The 19679-nt window shown below is 39.5% G+C and overlaps 3 protein-coding genes across 5 annotated transcripts; 2 read left to right on the top strand and 1 right to left on the bottom strand.

Moving 5' to 3' along the window:
• The first annotated feature begins 326 nt into the window (after nucleotides 1-326).
• On the top strand, nucleotides 327-2153 carry LOC108032967 (odorant receptor 7a). Its single transcript, XM_017107038.2, has 2 exons — nucleotides 327-1505; nucleotides 2035-2153. Exons 1-2 carry the CDS (start codon nucleotides 327-329, stop codon nucleotides 2110-2112), a joined length of 1257 nt encoding a protein of 418 aa, XP_016962527.1. The 3' UTR covers nucleotides 2113-2153.
• Nucleotides 2154-2614: 461 nt separating this feature from the next.
• LOC108033194 (transforming growth factor beta-1-induced transcript 1 protein) lies at nucleotides 2615-12630 on the bottom strand. Of its 3 annotated transcripts, XM_017107438.3 has the most exons (5): nucleotides 12435-12630; nucleotides 11403-11458; nucleotides 5385-5606; nucleotides 3263-3496; nucleotides 2615-3194 (listed from the first exon to the last, which is right to left on the bottom strand). In XM_017107438.3, the coding sequence occupies exons 2-5, from the start codon at nucleotides 11403-11405 to the stop codon at nucleotides 3117-3119; spliced, it is 537 nt and encodes a 178-aa protein (XP_016962927.1). In that variant the 5' UTR covers nucleotides 11406-11458; nucleotides 12435-12630; the 3' UTR covers nucleotides 2615-3116. The 3 variants fall into 3 exon arrangements, 2 of the variants coding, with proteins under 2 accessions (XP_016962927.1, XP_043949212.1); XM_044093277.2 differs by lacking the exons at nucleotides 11403-11458; nucleotides 12435-12630 and adding an exon at nucleotides 5676-5813; XR_007763251.1 differs by lacking the exons at nucleotides 2615-3194; nucleotides 3263-3496; nucleotides 5385-5606 and adding an exon at nucleotides 9649-9667 and having other exon boundaries at nucleotides 12435-12581.
• Nucleotide 12631: 1 nt separating this feature from the next.
• On the top strand, nucleotides 12632-19389 carry LOC108032966 (uncharacterized). Its single transcript, XM_017107037.3, has 4 exons — nucleotides 12632-13039; nucleotides 13805-14553; nucleotides 18390-19001; nucleotides 19082-19389. The coding sequence occupies exons 1-4, from the start codon at nucleotides 12710-12712 to the stop codon at nucleotides 19191-19193; spliced, it is 1803 nt and encodes a 600-aa protein (XP_016962526.3). The 5' UTR covers nucleotides 12632-12709; the 3' UTR covers nucleotides 19194-19389.
• The last annotated feature ends 290 nt before the right edge of the window (nucleotides 19390-19679 follow it).

Here is a 19679-nt window from a genome sequence, read left to right as displayed (position 1 = left end):
TGTATTTGCTGCTTAATTGCCTCGAATTAGCAAGCGGAAAAGAGAAATCTAAGGGGGGCCGAAAAGTTTGATCGACGACGGGGGGTTTTTGGAGTGGACTCACAAATATGCAATAACAAAATGCTGCTTGTGACTTATGTTATGTACAAATTAGCAATTAACAATTGACGATTCATTTAAATCATTCAGAGACCAAAATGCGAAAATAAAAACTATTTTTTATAGAAAAAAAAAAACAAAAGACTAGAGGGTAAACTTTTCTTCCAAAAGGAGGGCCTATAAAAGGGGTCTTTCCCGTTTTCGGAGGCCTCAAAAGTGTGCCAGCCATGAAGGTGAGCGGTCAAAAGGTTAGGGCAGTGAACATAAGGGAGGAGCGGCCCGAGTCCCGGGAGGCCTTCAGGAATCTCTTCAACTGCTTCTACGCCCTGGGCATGCAGGCTCCGGACGGCAGTCGCCCCACGAAGAGCAGCACCTGGCGGCGAATCTACCGCTGCTTCTCGGTGGTCATGTACATCTGGCAGCTGCTGGTGGTGCCCACCTGCTTTGTGATCAGCTACCGCTACATGGGAGGCATGGAGATCACCCAGGTGCTGACCTCCGCCCAGGTGGCCATTGACGCGGTCATCCTGCCCGCCAAGATAGTGGCCTTGGCCTGGAATCTACCGCTGCTGCGGCGGGCGGAGCTGCACCTGGCCGCCTTGGATGCCCGATGCCGCGACCGGGAGGAGTTCCAGCTGATCGTCGAGGCGGTGAGGTTCTGCAACCGCCTGGTCTGGTTCTACCAGATCTGCTATGCCATCTACTCCTCCTCCACCTTTGTGTGTGCCTTTCTCCTGGGCCAGCCGCCCTATGCCCTCTATCTGCCCGGCCTGGACTGGCAGCGTTCCCAGCTGCAGTTCTGCATCCAGGCTTGGATCGAGTTCATCATCATGAACTGGACGTGCCTGCACCAGGCCAGCGACGATGTCTACGCCGTGATCTACCTGTATGTGGTGCGGATGCAGGTGCAGTTGCTGGCCAGGAGGGTCGAGCGGCTGGGCCGGGATGCGAAGCTGGGTCAGATGGAGATCTTTCCGGACGAGCGGCGGCAGGAGGAGCACTGCGAGGAGCTGCAGCGCTGCATTGTGGACCACCAGACGGTGCTGCAGCTGCTCGGCTGCATCAGCCCGGTGATCTCGCGGACCATATTCGTCCAGTTCCTGATCACCGCCGCCATCATGGGCACCACCATGATCAACATCTTCATCTTCGCCAACACGAACACCAAGATAGCCTCGATCATCTACCTGATGGCCGTGACCCTGCAGACGGCCCCGTGCTGCTACCAGGCCACCTCGCTGATGCTGGACAACGAGAAGCTGGCCCTGGCCATCTTCCAGTGCCAGTGGCTGGGCCAGAGCGCCCGGTTCCGCAAGATGCTCCTCTACTACCTGCACCGCGCCCAGCAGCCCATCACGCTGACGGCCATGAAGCTGTTCCCCATCAACCTGGCCACCTACTTCAGTGTGAGTACGGGAGCAGGGAGCAGGGAGCTTCCTTTAAAAATAATTTGAAATTACCGAAAACAGTGTTAAAAATCATAGTAAAAAGTACTTATTTTTGCGGTTTTTCAATCGTAGTTTAGCCAAATCAAGTTCGAGCAGCTGGTACCTCTGCTATCAATCCCAATATATTTTTCAATTTTTGTAAGGTGGATAAAGATGTTTTCGAAAAATCTCTATAATCAACAATGTTCCGATTTAAATAGCCAATAGATGGGAGATTAAGAAACGAGGTATACTATTCCTCGATCTGACTTTTAGTTTGTTTATAGCAGCCAAAAAACGGATATTTAAAATGGGATTTCGATTTTGGTCAAAATATCGAGATTTAGATTTTTGCCAAAAATACGAGATTCAAATTTCATTCGCAAATACCATTTTTTCGACTAATTTGAGCAGCTTGCTACCTATGCTGACAAACACCATATTATTTTGACTTTAAAAGTACCAATTTTTTGAAAAATACTCCTATTATTTTGTTCTGTATTTTCAGATAGCCAAGTTCTCATTTTCGCTCTACACGCTCATCAAGGGGATGAATCTCGGCGAGCGATTCAACAAGACGAATTAAAGACAATTGTCGTTAAGAACACTTGGAAATATATTAGATGCAGACATCCTTAGTGTATGTTTTTTTTTTAATTAAAATATTAAGTTACATGTTGTGTTCTGATTGAGCATAGGAAATTGAATATTTCACTCACGAAATCCTTGTAACCCTTTTATGAAACACAAATAAAATAACAAAATGTGCCAACAAAATTGAAACTACCTTTAACAGAAAGAAAAGAAAATTATAAGAAGATTTAAAGTCCTTTAAAATATTTTGCTAATAAAACAAAACAAATTCTTTGAATTTATTGGCTCTAGGGATTTTGAGGAAGCCATTTCATGGCTAGAATTGACTATACTCCTTCATAGGTAAGTATTATAAATATTGACTTTGTATTTTTATTTAAACTAGATCAACATTTTTAGAGTCTTGCTCCTGCTTAACCCACATAATTCCATTTTCTCCATAAGTCTATGGCCACAATAACCACTGATGGTTCCCAGAAAAGTACAATCAAAGCTTGTTTGTATTTTATTTATTTTGTAAGAGATATCAACAATGATTCAAGATTAATGTTTTATTTATATACCATTTATCAGATACTTTGTGCAGTACGAAAACGATCTAGAGAATTTCGAGAGAGGATCGTTGTGGGTGGCTTGCGGAGGGGAGATGTGCGAGAGTGAGATAGAGAGGGACAGGTAGACAGGCGTATATATAGTATATCGACTAAGGAGAATTACAATTATTTTAAGCATTAACAACCCCCCCACTCCGCTCGTCGCCACCCATCGAATGCACTTCTCATGTTCCTGTCCATCAAAAAATTAAATTTCCCCTCCCTCCGGTGGCGTGGAATTTTCATTATCCATTTTCCATTTCCACGACCTTGCCTTGCTTTGCTCTCGGGGATTGGGATTGGGTTCAACAAATTGGATTACTACAAATACCATAAGAGTAGATAATATACATGGATATCGAAGTGAATTGTAAGGTTTGGTAAGGGGCTTGGTTCCCGATTTCTAGCCGGAGCAGGCCGTGCACAGGGGTTTGTTGTCCTCGACGGCGAAGGAGCTGGCCGTGATGGGAGTGCCGCACTTCTGAAGGTTCAAAAATAATTGTTCCATTATAATAGATGGAATTAAAGATGCATTTCAGGGGCAATCACCTTGCACTTGAAGCACTCGCGGTGCCACTTGGCGTTCAGGGCCACGATCGCGTTCTCCGTGATCGGCTGACCACATCCCGCACAGCGGGCGGCGAACAGCTGCTCGAAGTCCGCCCGGCAGTAGGGATGCCCGTCCCGCTCGTAGAAGGAGGTGCCCACCAGCGGCTTCTTGCAGGGGCCGTTGCACACGAAGCACTCCTCGTGCCAGGACTGCTCCATGGCCTTGATGGTGCGCTGTTTGGGTAATAATTTATAATTAGTGATAATCATAATTTATAATAACTTTTACAAAAAATAAATGATTTATATCTAAGCTATATTCATTGTTTTTCAAGATCAAATTTAATTGAATTATTTGTATTAACCTTAATTAAGATTAAAATCTAATAGCTAACTTATAAGTAAAACAACAAGCAGCTCTGACCTTAAGCCTCAAAATCGTAATTTCTAAAAAATCTGGTGTTTCGAAATCACCTAAAAAACGTGCATACAAGTATGCATAGAACAACGAACGTCACTCTCAAAATATTTCATAGCATACTTGCAGGCACCTTTCACGAGCGCTAAAACCAATTTTTCTTTAAAATTTTTTTTTATAAATTATATGAAAAATTATTTTAAATGGAACTCAATAAAATATATTGTTTAGTAAATTGTTTAGTAAAGGCATACTTGTCAATAGCATACTTTCAAGCTGTTCAATAAATAAAAAATAAAATCAGCCAAAGACCCATTTACTTCCAATAACCAATAGTGCACATGATGTGCATATATAGAAATATTTATAATCATAATCAAAGCCAATCAATCGAGCACACACCCACGATGAGTTCAGCCCGACCTTGCGCAAACTTAAACAGCAGAAGTGGAATAATAAATGCTCTCCAAATAATTGGCAAGAGAAAATTCCCGGGAAGAAGTATTTTTAGACATCCATAAAGTGCAAATAATGTTTTAACTTATGTTTTGCATAGAAAACGTTAGGGTTTTCCGAATAATTCTAAAATAAACACGGAAGAGTTAGGTGATTATTCATCATCATTACTCATACTCAACTTAATATGCTGGAAAAATATTGGTTCGTTATGGTATATGAAAAGGTTTAAGCATCGCCAAAAGTTTCGGCATCCAATTCCCAAAAGGCAATTAAAATATTTATTCGATTTTTATTATTTCTAAAAGTGCTAAAAGTGCAGTTTTGGCTTTCAGTTTTGAAGGTGTAAAGTTGAATGCCTCCGTAAGCGTTTAAGCTTATATGAAAATGGGAATATTCGGATACTTTCTTGCGTGCTTGGGAAATGTCTAAATTCGCGAACCGCAATCACTTCCTTAATTAAATCGTCACTAAGCATATGCGAGCAGATATCCAAGTGGTTTTATGGCGCATCTAGATAAATGTTGACAGTATTCATTACAACGACGCTCATAAAGCGGCTTAGTTTATGGCAAACAGACGATGCGGTTATTAGGGAAAAATAAGCGCAGATGGGAAGTACAAATATGAGTATTTATAATGCACCTCCTTCGAAAAGCATTTGGCTTCTAATCGAGTTCATGGGGAATTTCCGGAAGCAAACAACTTGGACAGGGAGTGAGCGAGTATTGAAGTACATTATCTGACAGACTTAAATGATATAAACAGTACAATGAGGACATTATGTTGGAAATAGGGAAAACTTAAGCTTACTTAAAAAAATCCTTTATAACTATAATTATTTAAAGGTTTGATAAAAATTATAGAGTAGTCAGAATTTTTGTATATTCTTATATTTTACTTTTAGTTCAATACGCAGACGTATCAAACATATTAAAACTATAATAATAAATACATAACATTTTAATTTTAATTAATTAAAGTTAAAAATTTGAATATCCGATCAATATTTAGGAATTTTATACACTTGCTATGTCAATTAAATTAAATTTAATTTAGAATTGAAAATTAATATAAGATACGATGAATATTTAACCATTTCATAAACTTCTTTTTCCCAAAGAAATTTTTTTAATTTAGAAGTTAATATTAATATAACCCACTTTACATTTAATATTTCATATTTAATCATTTTATAAAGCCAAATTAATTTTAGTTTTAATTAAGAAGATAATAATGGATCCCTACCTCCAGGATGGGCTTCTTGCAGCCGAAGCAGGTGCCCGAGTAGTTCTTCACGAAGCAGTCGGAGCAGACGGGCTCGTCCGCCTGGATGTTGAAGGTGGCCTCCGAGATGGGCCGGTGGCAGTCCTTGCAGGCGAAGTGCTCCGGGTGCCAGGTCATCCCCAGGGCCGTGATGATGCGCTGCTCGATGACCTCATTGCACTTGTGACAGACGGACGGCTCCGACTGGAAGAAGGAACAAAAACAGGGGATAGAAGCCATTAATTTCGCACATTTCAAATGAAAATCACGTACTTCAAATATTTCATAATACACCATAATTCTGGGCGAATTTTCTGGGAGCGGGCGGACTCGGATGAGACGACTCATCTGGGCCCCAGCTCATCAGCAAGTTCAAAAACCGCAGAGACAGCTGGCGGTGCGATTTTACGTAACCCAATACCAAAGGCCACAGCGGGAATATTAAAATATACACATATATGCGGTGTACTACAATACATATAATACAACAATGAGCGATGAGCATCAGCGTAAAATCATTTACAAGCAGCACCAATAATAACATTAATATATTATACATTAACGAGTTGGCCAAGAGGGTTGCCACCAAAGTTGTGGGAGGCGAACGTTCTGGGTCTTACTTTTCAGGTAAGCAATCCCCTGTTTGGATGTTTTCTAAATTTCGGACTCCGAATCAATGTTCCTTATAAATGTCCTATCAAATCGTTTAAGTGCCTACACGTATGAAATAAAATGTAAACAAATTTATTAATCAAATATTCACTGTTAACTATATTTTTAAGGGAAAGGTTACTAGCTTTAACTAATTTTTTTTTGGTCACAAATAAGAAGGCTAAGAAGGCTTAGAGTGCAACAGTTAAAGCTAATAATTAATCTTTTTAGTCTATCAATATGAAATAAAATGTTAGAATTATATAAACCTTTTTTATATAAAAAAATCGTTTGCAAACTTTAATTTTCATTTTTTAGCTTGAAAATAAATTACTTAAATATTTTAATATGCTCAAATTTAAATAATTAAAAGATAATATTTGTCCTTTGAATTTCCAAAAAAAACCTCTATCGGTACTAATAAATACAAAAAAAATGGAATATACATTTTTTGTCATTATAACAAATTTGTTAAATATATAAAAAGGCCAAAGCTGTAAAAATTAAAAGCCAACTGCCTTCCGAAAGCAAATGTTTAGATGAAAGTTCACCCCAAAAGTATGCAGTTTTTAATAGGCAAGCCCAGGGCTTCTTTGGCTGTTAACACCTGCCGAAATTAGCCGTAATTGTGTTTTTTAGGGCCAACACTCCACTTTCGCCCTTTTTTGTTGGCCATGCTCAGCCATTAGCTCTTGGCCTGGCCAGCCATAACATTACTGGGCTGGCACGTTTGGGCCATTATCACCTGAGGAGCCGCCAAGGAAGTTGGCCAAAAAGAGGGGTGTTGGCCAAGGTGCCAGCCGCCATAAACGGTTCACAGGGGGAGCCGCAGCGATTGGTAATAAAAATGCAGCAAAAGGCGGCCATAAATAATGGAAATAAAGTGAAATATCCGCCAAATTGCAAGAGGATTTTCTCGATTTTATTTACATTTCGACGTGTGTGCGGTCATTTTGTGAAATTTAATTTGCACCAATTAAACGCACATTTCCTCCGATTTCCTCTCTATTTTGGCTTGCTTTTTTTGGTTTTGGTCTTGTTTAAAGTTTTGCGCCAGATGTAGCAGCGGCAACAAGCATTTCTTTCTGCATTCGACGACGTCTCACTTAGATCATCGCTAGAGTTAGAACCGAATTAAACAAACACGCACGGGGGAGAGGGATGGCCATAGGCCGGGAGAAAGAGACGGGCAGAGGACGAAAGAAAGAGAGGGGGCACTCTTAGGGGGCCAAGGGCAGCGGCTTTCGCACACTTCAAATGAGTTTGCTTGGATAAAGAAAACAATAACAAAAGGCCACACCACCAGAATACAAAAACCAAAAAAAGACAAAAAGCCAGGCAAAAAATAATTAAGCAAAATGTTTAGCGCTTAATGGGCAGCAAACAAACAAACAAAATAAAACAAAATGTTATTAGCCAGGCGAGTTGATATTGTTTAAACCAGCGAAACGCAGCAACATATTGTATTCCAAAGTCACAGTAGATGTACACACAAAAACTTTTAGAATTGGAATTAAGTTTACCAATACGAAAGATAACCAAACCATAATTGTCAATTTCACCAACAAAGTAGTTACTCTCTCAACAACGAAATACTCCAAAATCAGAGTAAATTGTAAAATTGTAAATTTAACCAACAAAAAAAATCAAAACTTACCATTTTTTGGTAATCTTACTTTTAAATAGTCGCCAAATATATAAGTGTATATAATTGTTACATATTGTATATATATTTTTAAAAGTTGTTAGTATGTTTTGTCAATTTCACCAACAAAATAGTTACTCTCTTAACAACGAAATCCTTCAAAATCAGAGTAAATAAAAACATAAACATAACTTTTAAGTAGAATTTATCAATAAAAAAACTGTAAATTTACCAACAAAAAAAACCAAAACTTACCATTTTATGGTAATCTTACTTTTAAATAGTCACCAAATATAACTGTATATAATGGTTATATATTGTATATATATTTTTAAAAGTTGTTAATATGTTCTGTCAATTTCACCAACAAAGTAGTTCCTCTCTCAACAACGAAATACTCCGAAATCAGAGTAAATAAAAACATAAATATAACTTTTAAGTAGAATTTATCAATAAAAAAACTGTAAATTTACCAAAAAAAAAACCAAAACTTACCATTTTATGGTAATCTTACTTTTAAATAGTCACCAAATATAACTGTATATAATGGTTATATATTGTATATATATTTTTAAAAGTTGTTAATATGTTCTGTCAATTTCACCAACAAAGTAGTTCCTCTCTCAACAACGAAATACTCCGAAATCAGAGTAAATAAAAACATAAATATAACTTTTAAGTAGAATTTATCAATAAAAAAACTGTAAATTTACCAAAAAAAAAACCAAAACTTACCATTTTATGGTAATCTTACTTTTAAAAAGTCACCAAATATAACTGTATATAATGATTATATATTGTATATATATTTTTAAAAGTTGTTAATATGTTCTGTCAATTTCACCAACAAAATATTTACTCTATCAAGAACAAAATGAGCACATCTTACTATTTTATGGTAGTTCTACAATTAATAAGTAAGCAAAGCAACTGTTATATGCACCCTCTATTTATAAATTTTAAAAACGATATAACTATATTATTTAAACATAAAAATACGCACAAGTTACCATTATATGGCAATATTACTGCCAAAGCAACAAGAATGTACGAATCTATATTTCTAAAGTTTTTCACATTTTTTACAGTGAGGTAACTATCCGCACCGGTAACTTTATCCCGTAAAATTGTTCTCTGTGTATCCCCAGTTCAATGACCTTCTTAACGAAGCCCAGCTCAACCAAATCGGAATCCATGGACTGAACTGATTAAGCCCCAAGCTGCCATTTAACCCAGTGTCCCCCATCTTCTGCTTACTCAGTGCATTGCGAATTGCAATTTTCACGTTTATTACGTTTCTGTTGACGATTTGCATTTCTTATCAGTTAATTGCCGCAATACTGCAAGCGATTCCAATATTTTTCGCCCGGAAAAGCAGCAAAACAAGCCAAACAGATGAAAAGGAAAAATCACCCAGCAATTACAAAAAGCAAATATGAAAACAATACATCAGAGGCCACCGGCCAACAAGTCGAAAACAATTTTACTTTTTTGTTTATTCATAGGCGATAATTAAAATATTGAGTGCATGAATCATTGGGGGCAGAGCGAAGTTTACAGCGGCACTGGGTGGCGGTTCGCGGGGGTGGCGTCAAGTGCTCTCGATTGTTGTTGTTGCCGGCTCTGCGGCCATCAATCAGAGTTGTCAATCAGCGAGGAGCAGCGCAACACACGCTACATGGTCTTTGGAATATACATCGCCTTGGATCGCAAAATTCGTGGGCACCGGCAGCCGCCGATGCGCAGAAGCCCCCGCACACTCACCCCAAACGCGTGGCCCACTATGCGTATGCGTAATGGCCGTTTATCCCACCTAAACTGCGAGTGAGATGCCGAAATGGCTTTGTAATGTACGGCGAAAATTGTATATAAATAAGACAGTGTGCAGGAAGATCGATGGAGCGGATTATGGCCGAGCATTTAAGTCCCAACGAAAAGCAGAAAAAGTTAGATTGTATTTGAAGATCGGCTGAAATAGACGAAGGCGAAAGGAAGCATGGCATAAATTTACAGAAATATATAGTTAGCACAATTTATTAAAGAAAACATAAGAAAATAACGTATGGCAACAGGAAGAGGGATCGGAAAATGGGATTTGAGGTCCTAAATTACTTAAACTGTGAAGTGGTAAAAAGATGTAGTAGGTCGAAGAAATTCAGATTTAGTTTTATACATATTTTGTAAACATTTTCAATTGTTTAGTTTAACAAATATAATATATAAAAGTTTTTGAAATTGAATTTCAATATGAAATTATCTTTTTTTAAGACATTAAATATTAAAATTAATTATCTAATAAGAAAACAAATATATTTACCTTTATTGTAATATCATCAAGTGTAATCAAGCCTTTTATTATTATTATATTTCAATTTAGTTTAATTATTTACTACCAAATGTTGCACTTTGATTACATCTTCTTATCAGTGTATTCTAAAGTGAATTAAAATCCAGTTATAGGGGTTTTAAAATGAAGCAAACCAAAAGAGCCATCAAAACAATAGGCCTATTATTAATAGGTTGTTTAGCCGCCTTTACAAAGCCCCAGTTTCTTTGGAACCCAGATAACCTCAGCTAGACAATCGGCTTGTTGGACATACTATACTATACATATTTATACACATTTTTCATTCAACTATAAGCGGGACTATTTAGAGATCGCAAAGCCAAAGTCTAACAGCTTGGGGATCTTAGAAAAGGGCCAAGCCCAAGAGCTGGCATCCATTTCCGAACCAACTTTATAGCCAAACCATTTATAAGTCGACCGGAGACCATCATCACCCTCTCCCGATCCCGATCAAGATCATCGTAGGGTGGCCTGGCGATGATGACGATAATGGTGATGACTCTTGGAAACCTTCTGGCTAAGCAGGCTCGCCGAAGCGGCTGATTTATATGGCTCATTTTATTAAGCGGACAACGAATAAATCGCTTTGTAAATTGATGATACTTTGTGTGTGTAAAAGGCGAGGCATGATATCATCGGAACGGAGATGTTCTGGGCTTAGCTTAACCTTAGGTCGGTAAATGCTGTGTAAACAAAGCGTGTGTGCATATATATGGAAAGCGGGCCCTTAATCCGCCACTTTTGCTTTCGCCCACTGATAAACACTCTTCGCAACTCGAATATTTTCCAAAACACGACTCGGAACGCCCACTTGGCAGTCACTTGGTAACTCTTGAAAATCGCTTTTTCGCGGGCTCACTATTTTGTATTTTTTATTTTTAGTATGGTAATTAACATAAAGTCTAATATGGCAAGGCAGGCCATATTCGAGCGTGCGTGAATTTTATTTTTGTTTGTTTTTTTTTGGTTAGCCCAAAGCCAGATGGATGACAATTTCAGTTGGTTTCAGTTGATTTCGCTGCCAGTTGACACTCTCAAAATTCCGCTCACACACTTGTGCCATGAATCTTGCACATGGAAAACAGAAAAGGCTGAAAACCCAAAAGCCGAAAGCGGAAAATCCAAGCAGCCAACACACAAGCTGAATGGGTGGCCAACGCGGAGTATGGGCAATCTCCGATCTCCAACCTGTTTGAAAGACGCCCACGCCGGAGACTGGGACTGGGAGTCGGAATGGGATTGGGATTGGGTCTGGGACAGCCAGCTGGGCGACCAGTTGGAAAGTGATTTGATGCGGAGCACCCAGCCTCCCACAGGCCACTCTTTCCCCCAAAAATGGTTCAAATGTTTCACTTACCATTTTGTAGGGGCTCTTGCTGCCGTTGCTTGAGTGCTTTTCCGTTGAAATTTGAACTTCAAAAAAATATCAAAAAAATATGGTTGACATTAGTTACGAGGAACGTGTGGTTTTGGGGGAAAACAAGCTGCTGAGTGGAAATTCGCAAGCGAAAAATAAAAACAAATATTTCACAGCCACCCATAGGAATTTTTAAAAAATATTTAACATTTAATCACTTCTAGGAAAACATTTAAATATACATACTGCATTATACTATTCATTTTTTCAACTAGCAAAGTTTCTGCCTTTGTAATACTTATAGATTAAACACCTCAGGAGTTCCTAAAGATAAATCATCTACGAGAATTAAAATCGAAATTGTATGGAATATTTAAAATTTAGTTACTTCTTTTGTCAAATTTCTAAATTAAAACCAAGTAATTCCAAAATTTAGGGAACATTCAAAATATAAATACTTTTAGCCAAAATAATTCAAAAAAACATGTAAAAGGTCTCAATTACTTAAGAAATATTATAAATAATAATACTGATAGTCCTTCCAAAACTTCCAAAAATTTAGAAATTTCTAGATTAAACACAAAAATCTAAAAAGAAAAAAACGCTCAATATAAAGAATCATCTAACAAATTGCAATTATTTAAGGAATATTTTAAATAAAAGTACTAGTTTTTAAGTTACAAAATTTAGTTACTTCGTTCGTTTAGTTACTTCTACAAAGTAATTTACCAAAATAACAAAAAATAATCTGATCTATTAGGTTATTTTTTGGTTTTTAAATATTATCAAACTTTTTCCTCTAAAAGTTCTATCACATTATGGCATGTATTTTTTATTAGCAACTGGAAACCGCCCAATCACACCTCGTCAAAACAAAGTAACCCCCTCAGCAAAGGCTGTCAATAAAAAGGCAACTTCGAAACACAAAAACCAGACGGCTTCAAACGATTTAAGTAATTGCAGCAAATATTAATAGGTTCCCCTCGAATTTTGCGTAGATTTTTTTGTTTGTTTATTGTTTGTTTTGTGTACCGTGCAAATTTCAGTTGAGAAAACCGGGATAGAAAGGGCAGTGGCGGCAGCGAAACACGCGAAACTTTGGCAGACCGCGAAAAAGTGAGTCCCGCGAAAGAGGAAGGCAGCGCGAATCGTATCTAGTAAATAGTATCTGGAGTGTTGTATTTCGGATCGGATCGAAGCGAACCGAACCGGCGAGCGTCGACCAAGAAACTGACACTGAACCGCCGACCGTCGGCGTGCGAGGCAGCGCAGCGGCTGAGGAGCGGCAGAGGAGGAGCAGCGGCGGCATGGAATTGGAATTGGTGGGGCCGGAGCTGCTGCTGCCGGCGCTGCCGCCATCGGCGTCGCGTCAGTTGGTGCGCAGGCGCAGTGGCCGCAAGGAGTCGGCGGCGACCGCCAGGAGTCAGCGGCACAGGAGTGCCGCCCCCACGTCCTCCTCCGCCCCCCTCTCGGCCCCCACTTCCGGCGCCAAGAGGAGCCGACCTCCGCCGCCCGCCGGCGGAAACATCGCCATGGTGCAGCCCAGCAGTAACACCACCAGCCAGAGCCGGCGGGATAGGGATGCCCAACGGATGCCACTGGTCCCCAGGCCACCGCGGCAAGTACTCTCCGCCAGGGTAAGGTCTATCATTATAATTCTAGGACACATTGTGCCTCAAATCATAGTTGGGGATATTTTACCATTTATGTACCTATATAATGTTTACTTAACCATTTTAATACTGTTTTTTAATAATACCATTTTAAAAGCAAACTTACTATTCCAAAATACTACTATTTTACCTTGCAATAATCCTTAAAATTCTATTCTATTTCTATCCCTAAATAAAATCTTGGCATTTTATGTATAACATAAAAAATATTTGATAAATAAGTATAATATAATTCCTGGAATAATTTGTTTCCTATAGTCTCTACAGTATTTACACTCCTTATAATATTCCCGAAATAATTTGTTTATATTTTATCAAATAATACTTTCTATGAAACCCTTGAGATAAAAACATATCATATATCTTATGATATAATAGCATTTCGTTATTTATGCCATAACTTGTTTAACCCATTTATTAAGTATACTTTACGGTTTATATATATATTTTTTTCCAAAATTTTTTTACTTTAAATGTAATTATTTATAAATAGTAGTTTATATATATTTATAATATGATATTCTTTCCTCAAAATATGTAATCTAATTTCATATTACTCATCATACTCTTATTAGCTATCATAATTTTCCAAGTTCTTATAGATATAATATATATTCAAACTATTTTATATATTCAAAATATAAAATAAGAACGTATGTTAATATTATCAAATAATATAATATAGAACATTATTTCGAATTATTTTACATATTATCACACTGTTTCCAGGTCCTTGGCCTCTCCAATCCCTATAAGGAAGACCAGCCCGCCAAGGAGCGTCGATCGGTGGCACAGCGGAGTCGTCGACCGGAGGTCAAGACCCGGAATCAGTTCCAGTACACTCAGCCGCAGCCGCAGCCACCACCCACTCTTCGAAGACCTGCTCCTCCGCCTGCAGCTGCTCGCAAGACCCGCCCATGCCTGCGGACCGTCCGCGCCAAGGTCGACTCCTACCTGTGTCCCCACCTCGCCGGCCCCCCAAGCCCACCCCCTCAACGCGCTCAGCCCACTCAATTCGCTCATCCCCTGAAGAAGAAGTCCATGGCGGAGGCCCACCAGCACTTGGAGCTGCTGCTCTCGCGGATCGAGCGGTCCGGCGACTATCAGCCACCCCCTCCGCCCGCCGACCTTGCCCGGAGGAGGGGCGGCCCCAAGGTCGCCAAGGGGGCCAGCCGCCAGATGGCGCAGCCACCACCAGTGCCAGCTGGTTCGCCAATGCTCAGCGCTCGGGGGAACTACGGCGGATCGCGATCCTATTCAAGGATCGCCATTGGGTCTGCAGAGGATCAGGGTCGCGATCACCTGCCCCATGTCGTACCGCTCGTCCAGAACCCGCAGTGCCTGCCGCCGGAGAAGCGGGATGCGCTGCTGGAGCTGCTGCAGCGGACCGGGCAGCACGACAAGGGCGTCGTGGACATTGTGGCCAGCTCCACCGGAGATCCCTCCCGGGACACCATGCTCATGCTGCTCCAGATGCTGTGAGTATGCCTAACAAGCTGGAAATAGTATTTAGGAGTTTTTACTCGAAACACCTCAAAAAACTAGCGATATTTTAAAGGATAAAATGAGAAAAGAAATTAAATAATAGTAGGTTTTATCTCTTCAGGAAATAATTTGATAGGGGAAAGTTAAAAAAAATCTAATTTAAAATCAATATTAGTTAGCTTTTTCAGTTGCGGTTATAAAATTGATTCGGTTATTACGGTTCAAACGGTATAATGGTTACGGTTTCGCTTGGCTACCCAGGTGGCAGCAATATCTAAAAATAATAATCAAATAGTGTTTCTCCAGAAGCTGTAAGTGCCACTTACAGCTGGGGTGCAGCAAGTAGGATCTATAGTTGTATCACAAAGTTCGCAATATTATTGCTTGACTAAAAAAAGTAGGAATTTATTATTAATAATTATTAATCATTTATAAAAGGAATTTTTTTTATTTCGTTTGTATGAGATTATTGCTGTTAGCTAATATCTTGTTTTTTGTTTTTGTTTGCTGCTTGCAAAATATTATTTAATTTGACTGATTGGAAAACTGATTTTTTGCTGATTTTTGTTAAAATTTCTTTTTTTTATTGTTAAGTTAACATTTTGTAAAGTGACTGTGATTTGAGCTGCTATTGGTTTTACCGCCACTGTTAGCGAGGCAGCGGCGTTGGGGGCTGCGACTGCGCCGCGGCAGAGGCAGTGGCAGCGCCAAAATGATGTCATCGCCGGTCGTCAGCTGAGAGAGTGTGGGAGAGAGTGGGGGAGAGGGGGCGGCTGGGAGCGGGGGGCCGGCGAGAGTGGGAGAGTGGGAGTCAGCTGGCAATGCTCCTCCGCTGACGCCATCGTCTCTGCCGGCGGCGCTGCCGATGGAGTTACTCATGTGCTCATTTACCCATACTAATTCACGTCAGCCGGCGTCTAGGCAACAACAACAAGAACAACAAAAGCAGCAAAGAATACCTTAAGCAGGAGCAACAACAACAAGTACAAGGGCCTCTGGTTGTTTTGGTTTTTGTTTGGTTTTCGTTTGTTGGGGCTCGGAAGCCCTCTCTTTCGTCACTCTCTTTTTGACCCTTTTCTATGGTGACTGCACTGCGCCTGGAAATGTATTCGACATTCTTAATACCCTACAAAGAAATTATGGTTACATTAACTAAAATACCAACAGAATTAAAATTTTTAGAATTATCTTGAGTCGAAATTAAAATTAATTTTATTTTAAAGATATTAAAGAAAAAAATATATATTAAAATTAATATAATAAATTAAATTTAATAAAATAATAATTTAAATATTAATTTTTCTTTCAAGCGTTTTTTGTGCTTGAATTTATCAATTTATCAATCAACTTATCAATTTGATTGCATCCAATATAGTCCCATAAATTAAAATATTGCGCTCCCATTTAGGAGATAAAGAGCTATTTTAAATTATAAAAAAATTAAAAGGACATTATGGCTACGAATATTATTTATTATATTATTCTAACGTTTATTTTCTTTTTATCAGTACAGTAAATTAACAACGAGCTCAACGAGCTATGACATACAAAAATTTCACTTTTATTTTCATTAAAGCAGCCAAAAAAATGAATATTTAGGACTCCGATTTTTGCCGACAATAACATTTTTCCTTCATGTTTTTCCATCTTAGTTATCCAAAAAAAGACCGAGTGGATCATTAAAATATTATACAACGCGTTATCATTTTTCAAAACCTCATCAGGCCAGGGAAACCTCCCTAATTCGGATACTACTTTTGTACCCTCAACTGTACGACTAGAGGTGCCAGAGCCGAGCCTGCTTTAATTCAGTTTAATTTCCATTTAATTCTGTTAATTGTTTTCATGAGAATCCGACGCCGTTGCATTTTAACTAAATCAACAACAAATATAGAACTTGGAGGGTTTAATTTGCAGCGTCTTATCTGCCGGAGAGGCTTAGTCGTATCTAACTGTGAAGATAGTCAAAGTCGGTGACTAATGGCAAGTTCAGGGTCGCTGGCTCCACGCTGCGCTCCCTCTGATATTTCGGATTACTGGCTTTATATGGTTCTGGTTTTTGGGTCATTACTGGCCCCACCGCCAATGTCTCATGTCTCACATTTTTTGACTTTTTTCCCTGCTTTTATTGTCTCTGGTGTGCAAACTTAGCAGTTCCAACCACTTTCCTTTTTTGCTTTTTGCAATTTGGTCTTTTGCTGATATGAAGAAGGCCCGTAATCAAACACTACGATCGCCGGGCGCTAATCGACAACTGTTTGCAGTTGGAATTCGCGATATATGGCCGTATATAAGGTGTGCATATACTGTGCTCCGGCTGTGTGTGGCTATATTTACCCAAGCCAACTTCGACAATCGTCCGATTTTCGGTCAATAGCAGGGGTGCTATAAATAGTGGTGGGCTCTACCTTCCGAAAAACCCTTGCCCTTTCGATATATCACCTAAAGGAAGTGTAGAACTCCATTTATTTCGTCATTTTCTACACCCTGGTACTTTGTTTTCTTTCCCTAGCCAAGTCTATTTTTTCTGCTGCTGATGCGCTTTATTTGTTTGATCAATAAATTTGGCTTTGCCATTTAGCGAACGAATCGCCACCTCTTTCCGCCAGAGGGTTGCCTCATCGGGCGGTGTTTATTAATTAATTCTTCTACGGTTTTTGGCTTCTCCATTTCCCAGTTTGATTGTGTCATATTATTTACGTGCGCTATCACTGCGATTGGTGGGAGGGGGGTGTTTCCAAAATAAAAAAATTGGGGGAAGAGGCAGGCCTGGGAGCCACAACCTTAACCCCAGTGACCCAGGCTGAGAGTAAGGGAACAAATGAATGAATGAATCGCATCGTCATACTCTGCACACCAACCGGCTACTCTAGCTTGGACATGCTTTAAAATTTGAGTTATAAAATGATTTCTAATATGTTGGTATTTAATTTTATTAACTTAATTGTGGGATTTTGAGGCATTTTAAGTATTAAAAAATATCAAATTATCTCCTATAATTTAAATTTTATACATATACTCTTACTTCCTTAGGCAAAACATATATATATCTTGCAATTTATGAGGTTGCAATCGTGGTCAGATAGAAGAATCCCTTCTGTATCGCTTCCATTTAGAATCCCTTCTTTTTCACTTGAAAATGTTAAGTAATCAATATTTAAAGGTTAATACTAGCAGCCATTAAGAGGGTATTTATAAACAGGGGTTAAGCCAGCGAGATTTATTTCAAGGCCTTTAGGCCTCTGACTTTAATTTATCAGGTTGCTATTGTGTTCAGATAGAAGGCATTCCCGTAAAGCTTCCATTTGGAATCCCTTCTTTTTCACTTGCAAATTTTACTAAATGAAGATTAAAAGGTTAATGCTAACAGCTATTAAAAGGGTATTTATAAACAGGGGTGAAGCCAGTGCGATTTGTTTCAATTTTCCTATTTTTGACATTGGCCTTGAGGCCCTGACTTCAACTATCACTGCGGAGGGGAGAAGTTGGGTGGTTGTTTGGGAATTGGGAATCGGGTCTTCGCCGAGGACCTCGGGTGCAGTTCCCGGAGGGGTAAGAAAACTTGCGTGACGGCAGCCCATATGAAAGCTAATGCCAACGGCTCCCCGGGCACCCCTTTCCCAGACAAAAGCCAAGCTGATGCAATAACTCAACTTGATCTATACAGGGGATACAAGTTTGGGTTTGATACTATCATTTCTATTCATGGTAGGGGTGTTGATTGAACCCATGTATCAAACATGGAAAATACCATAAAGTAACGACCCAAATAAAGCCCAAGAATATTATACAAATATCAAAACTTATGATTTCTTCCCCATATTCCCAGACCCCTTAGCCTGGACGAGTCCCCTTATAGGGAGAAGTTCTGGGAGGGGCATCGGTACCTGAAGGAGCGCCAGGAGCTGCGCCAGAAACTGCGTCCCGGCGACGAGCGCTTCAAGGAGGTGAAGGTCCTGCGAGGTCCCGATGGCCGGATGTTCTTCTCCCGCACTCTGGAGGAGGAGCTGAAGGACGAGAAGAAGGTGCTGGATTACATGGAGATGGAGCTGCAAAAGCAGGGCCCAGGGCGGCATCAGTCAGGCGGGAATTTTCTGGGGCAATCCCTGGATTATCATCCGCTGAACGAGCGCCAGGAGCAGGCGATGCGGGAGCGGATGGAGCTGGAGCGGGAGAAGCAGCTGGTGATTAACTGTCGGGAGCAGCGACGCCACAAGGATCAGCTAAGGGAGCAGCAGAGTTCATGGGCGGCAGGGGGAGCTCCGCCCCAGGAGCAGTCCCCTCATCTCCGGGAAATTCAATCCGAGAACGCAACTGATCCTAGCCCCACTGACCCGTGGAAGCAGCTCGTCCAGGATCGGAACCGCTTCCAAGCCCACTGCAATCGCAGCTGTTTCTACAATAATTCGCGCAGCTCAGCGCCATGGAAAATATATGCCAAGTAGGAATATAGCTATTATTTAAATTAAAAAAAAATATTTCATATCCAAATTTTTTAATCCTGTTCTCTAATATTTTTAGAGTGGCCAGCAAGCTCAGCTCGCAGCTTATTGAAAGCGTGGATGTCGAATTTTATCGCAGTGTGGCTAATTATGTCAAGGACTTTGTGGGCTACAAATGCAACAATATATAGGTCCACCCACCATCATATGCGACTTTCCTCATCACTGCCTAACTTGTTATCATATTTTACAGAAGTAGACCCACAACTTTTTACCACTTACTACTCTTCTACACAAATCGACAAATTGTAAGTGTAGTACAAATTTAATATTTTAAAAATTGTATGAAAAAAAATTAAGCTAATAAAAAATTATTGTATGTATGAAGTAAAATGACGGTTTTATATTTATTTACTCCGGATCCTAAAAGTAGGCAAACATGTACATATGTTATTATGCATGCTGTAATAATGCCACATTTAAATACAATTAAATGTTTTCCATTAAAAAACATTTAAATTATGAACCAAAACTTATAAATGTTTTGACAGTTTTGTAATTCAAAGAACACTCACTCAATTAATTATGTCAAAAATATAAGGTTTTCGATCTTGTCCCCCAAGAGGTACAAATTCACAAAATTGAAATGCAAACAAATCGCTTTTTACTTTTTTTGT

Source organism: Drosophila biarmipes, chromosome X, assembly GCF_025231255.1.
Source record: "Drosophila biarmipes strain raj3 chromosome X, RU_DBia_V1.1, whole genome shotgun sequence".
Lineage (NCBI taxonomy): Eukaryota > Metazoa > Arthropoda > Insecta > Diptera > Drosophilidae > Drosophila > Drosophila biarmipes.
The sequence above is the reverse complement of the archived record's forward strand: the minus strand, read 5'-3'. Positions and strand labels throughout refer to the sequence as shown.

Coding starts and splice junctions, on each gene's coding strand:
- LOC108032967 (XM_017107038.2), top strand. CDS start 327: ATGAAGGTGAGCGGTCAAAAGGTTAGGGCAGTGAACATAAGGGAGGAG. Junction 1,506..2,034: donor ACCTGGCCACCTACTTCAGT/GTGAGTACGGGA, acceptor CTGTATTTTCAG/ATAGCCAAGTTCTCATTTTC.
- LOC108033194 (XM_044093277.2), bottom strand. CDS start 5,750: ATGAGTCGTCTCATCCGAGTCCGCCCGCTCCCAGAAAATTCGCCCAGA. Junction 3,497..5,384: donor GCAAGAAGCCCATCCTGGAG/GTAGGGATCCAT, acceptor TTACCCAAACAG/CGCACCATCAAGGCCATGGA. Junction 3,195..3,262: donor GCGAGTGCTTCAAGTGCAAG/GTGATTGCCCCT, acceptor TTGAACCTTCAG/AAGTGCGGCACTCCCATCAC.
- LOC108032966 (XM_017107037.3), top strand. CDS start 12,710: ATGGAATTGGAATTGGTGGGGCCGGAGCTGCTGCTGCCGGCGCTGCCG. Junction 14,554..18,389: donor CTCATGCTGCTCCAGATGCT/GTGAGTATGCCT, acceptor CCATATTCCCAG/ACCCCTTAGCCTGGACGAGT. Junction 19,002..19,081: donor CCATGGAAAATATATGCCAA/GTAGGAATATAG, acceptor TAATATTTTTAG/AGTGGCCAGCAAGCTCAGCT.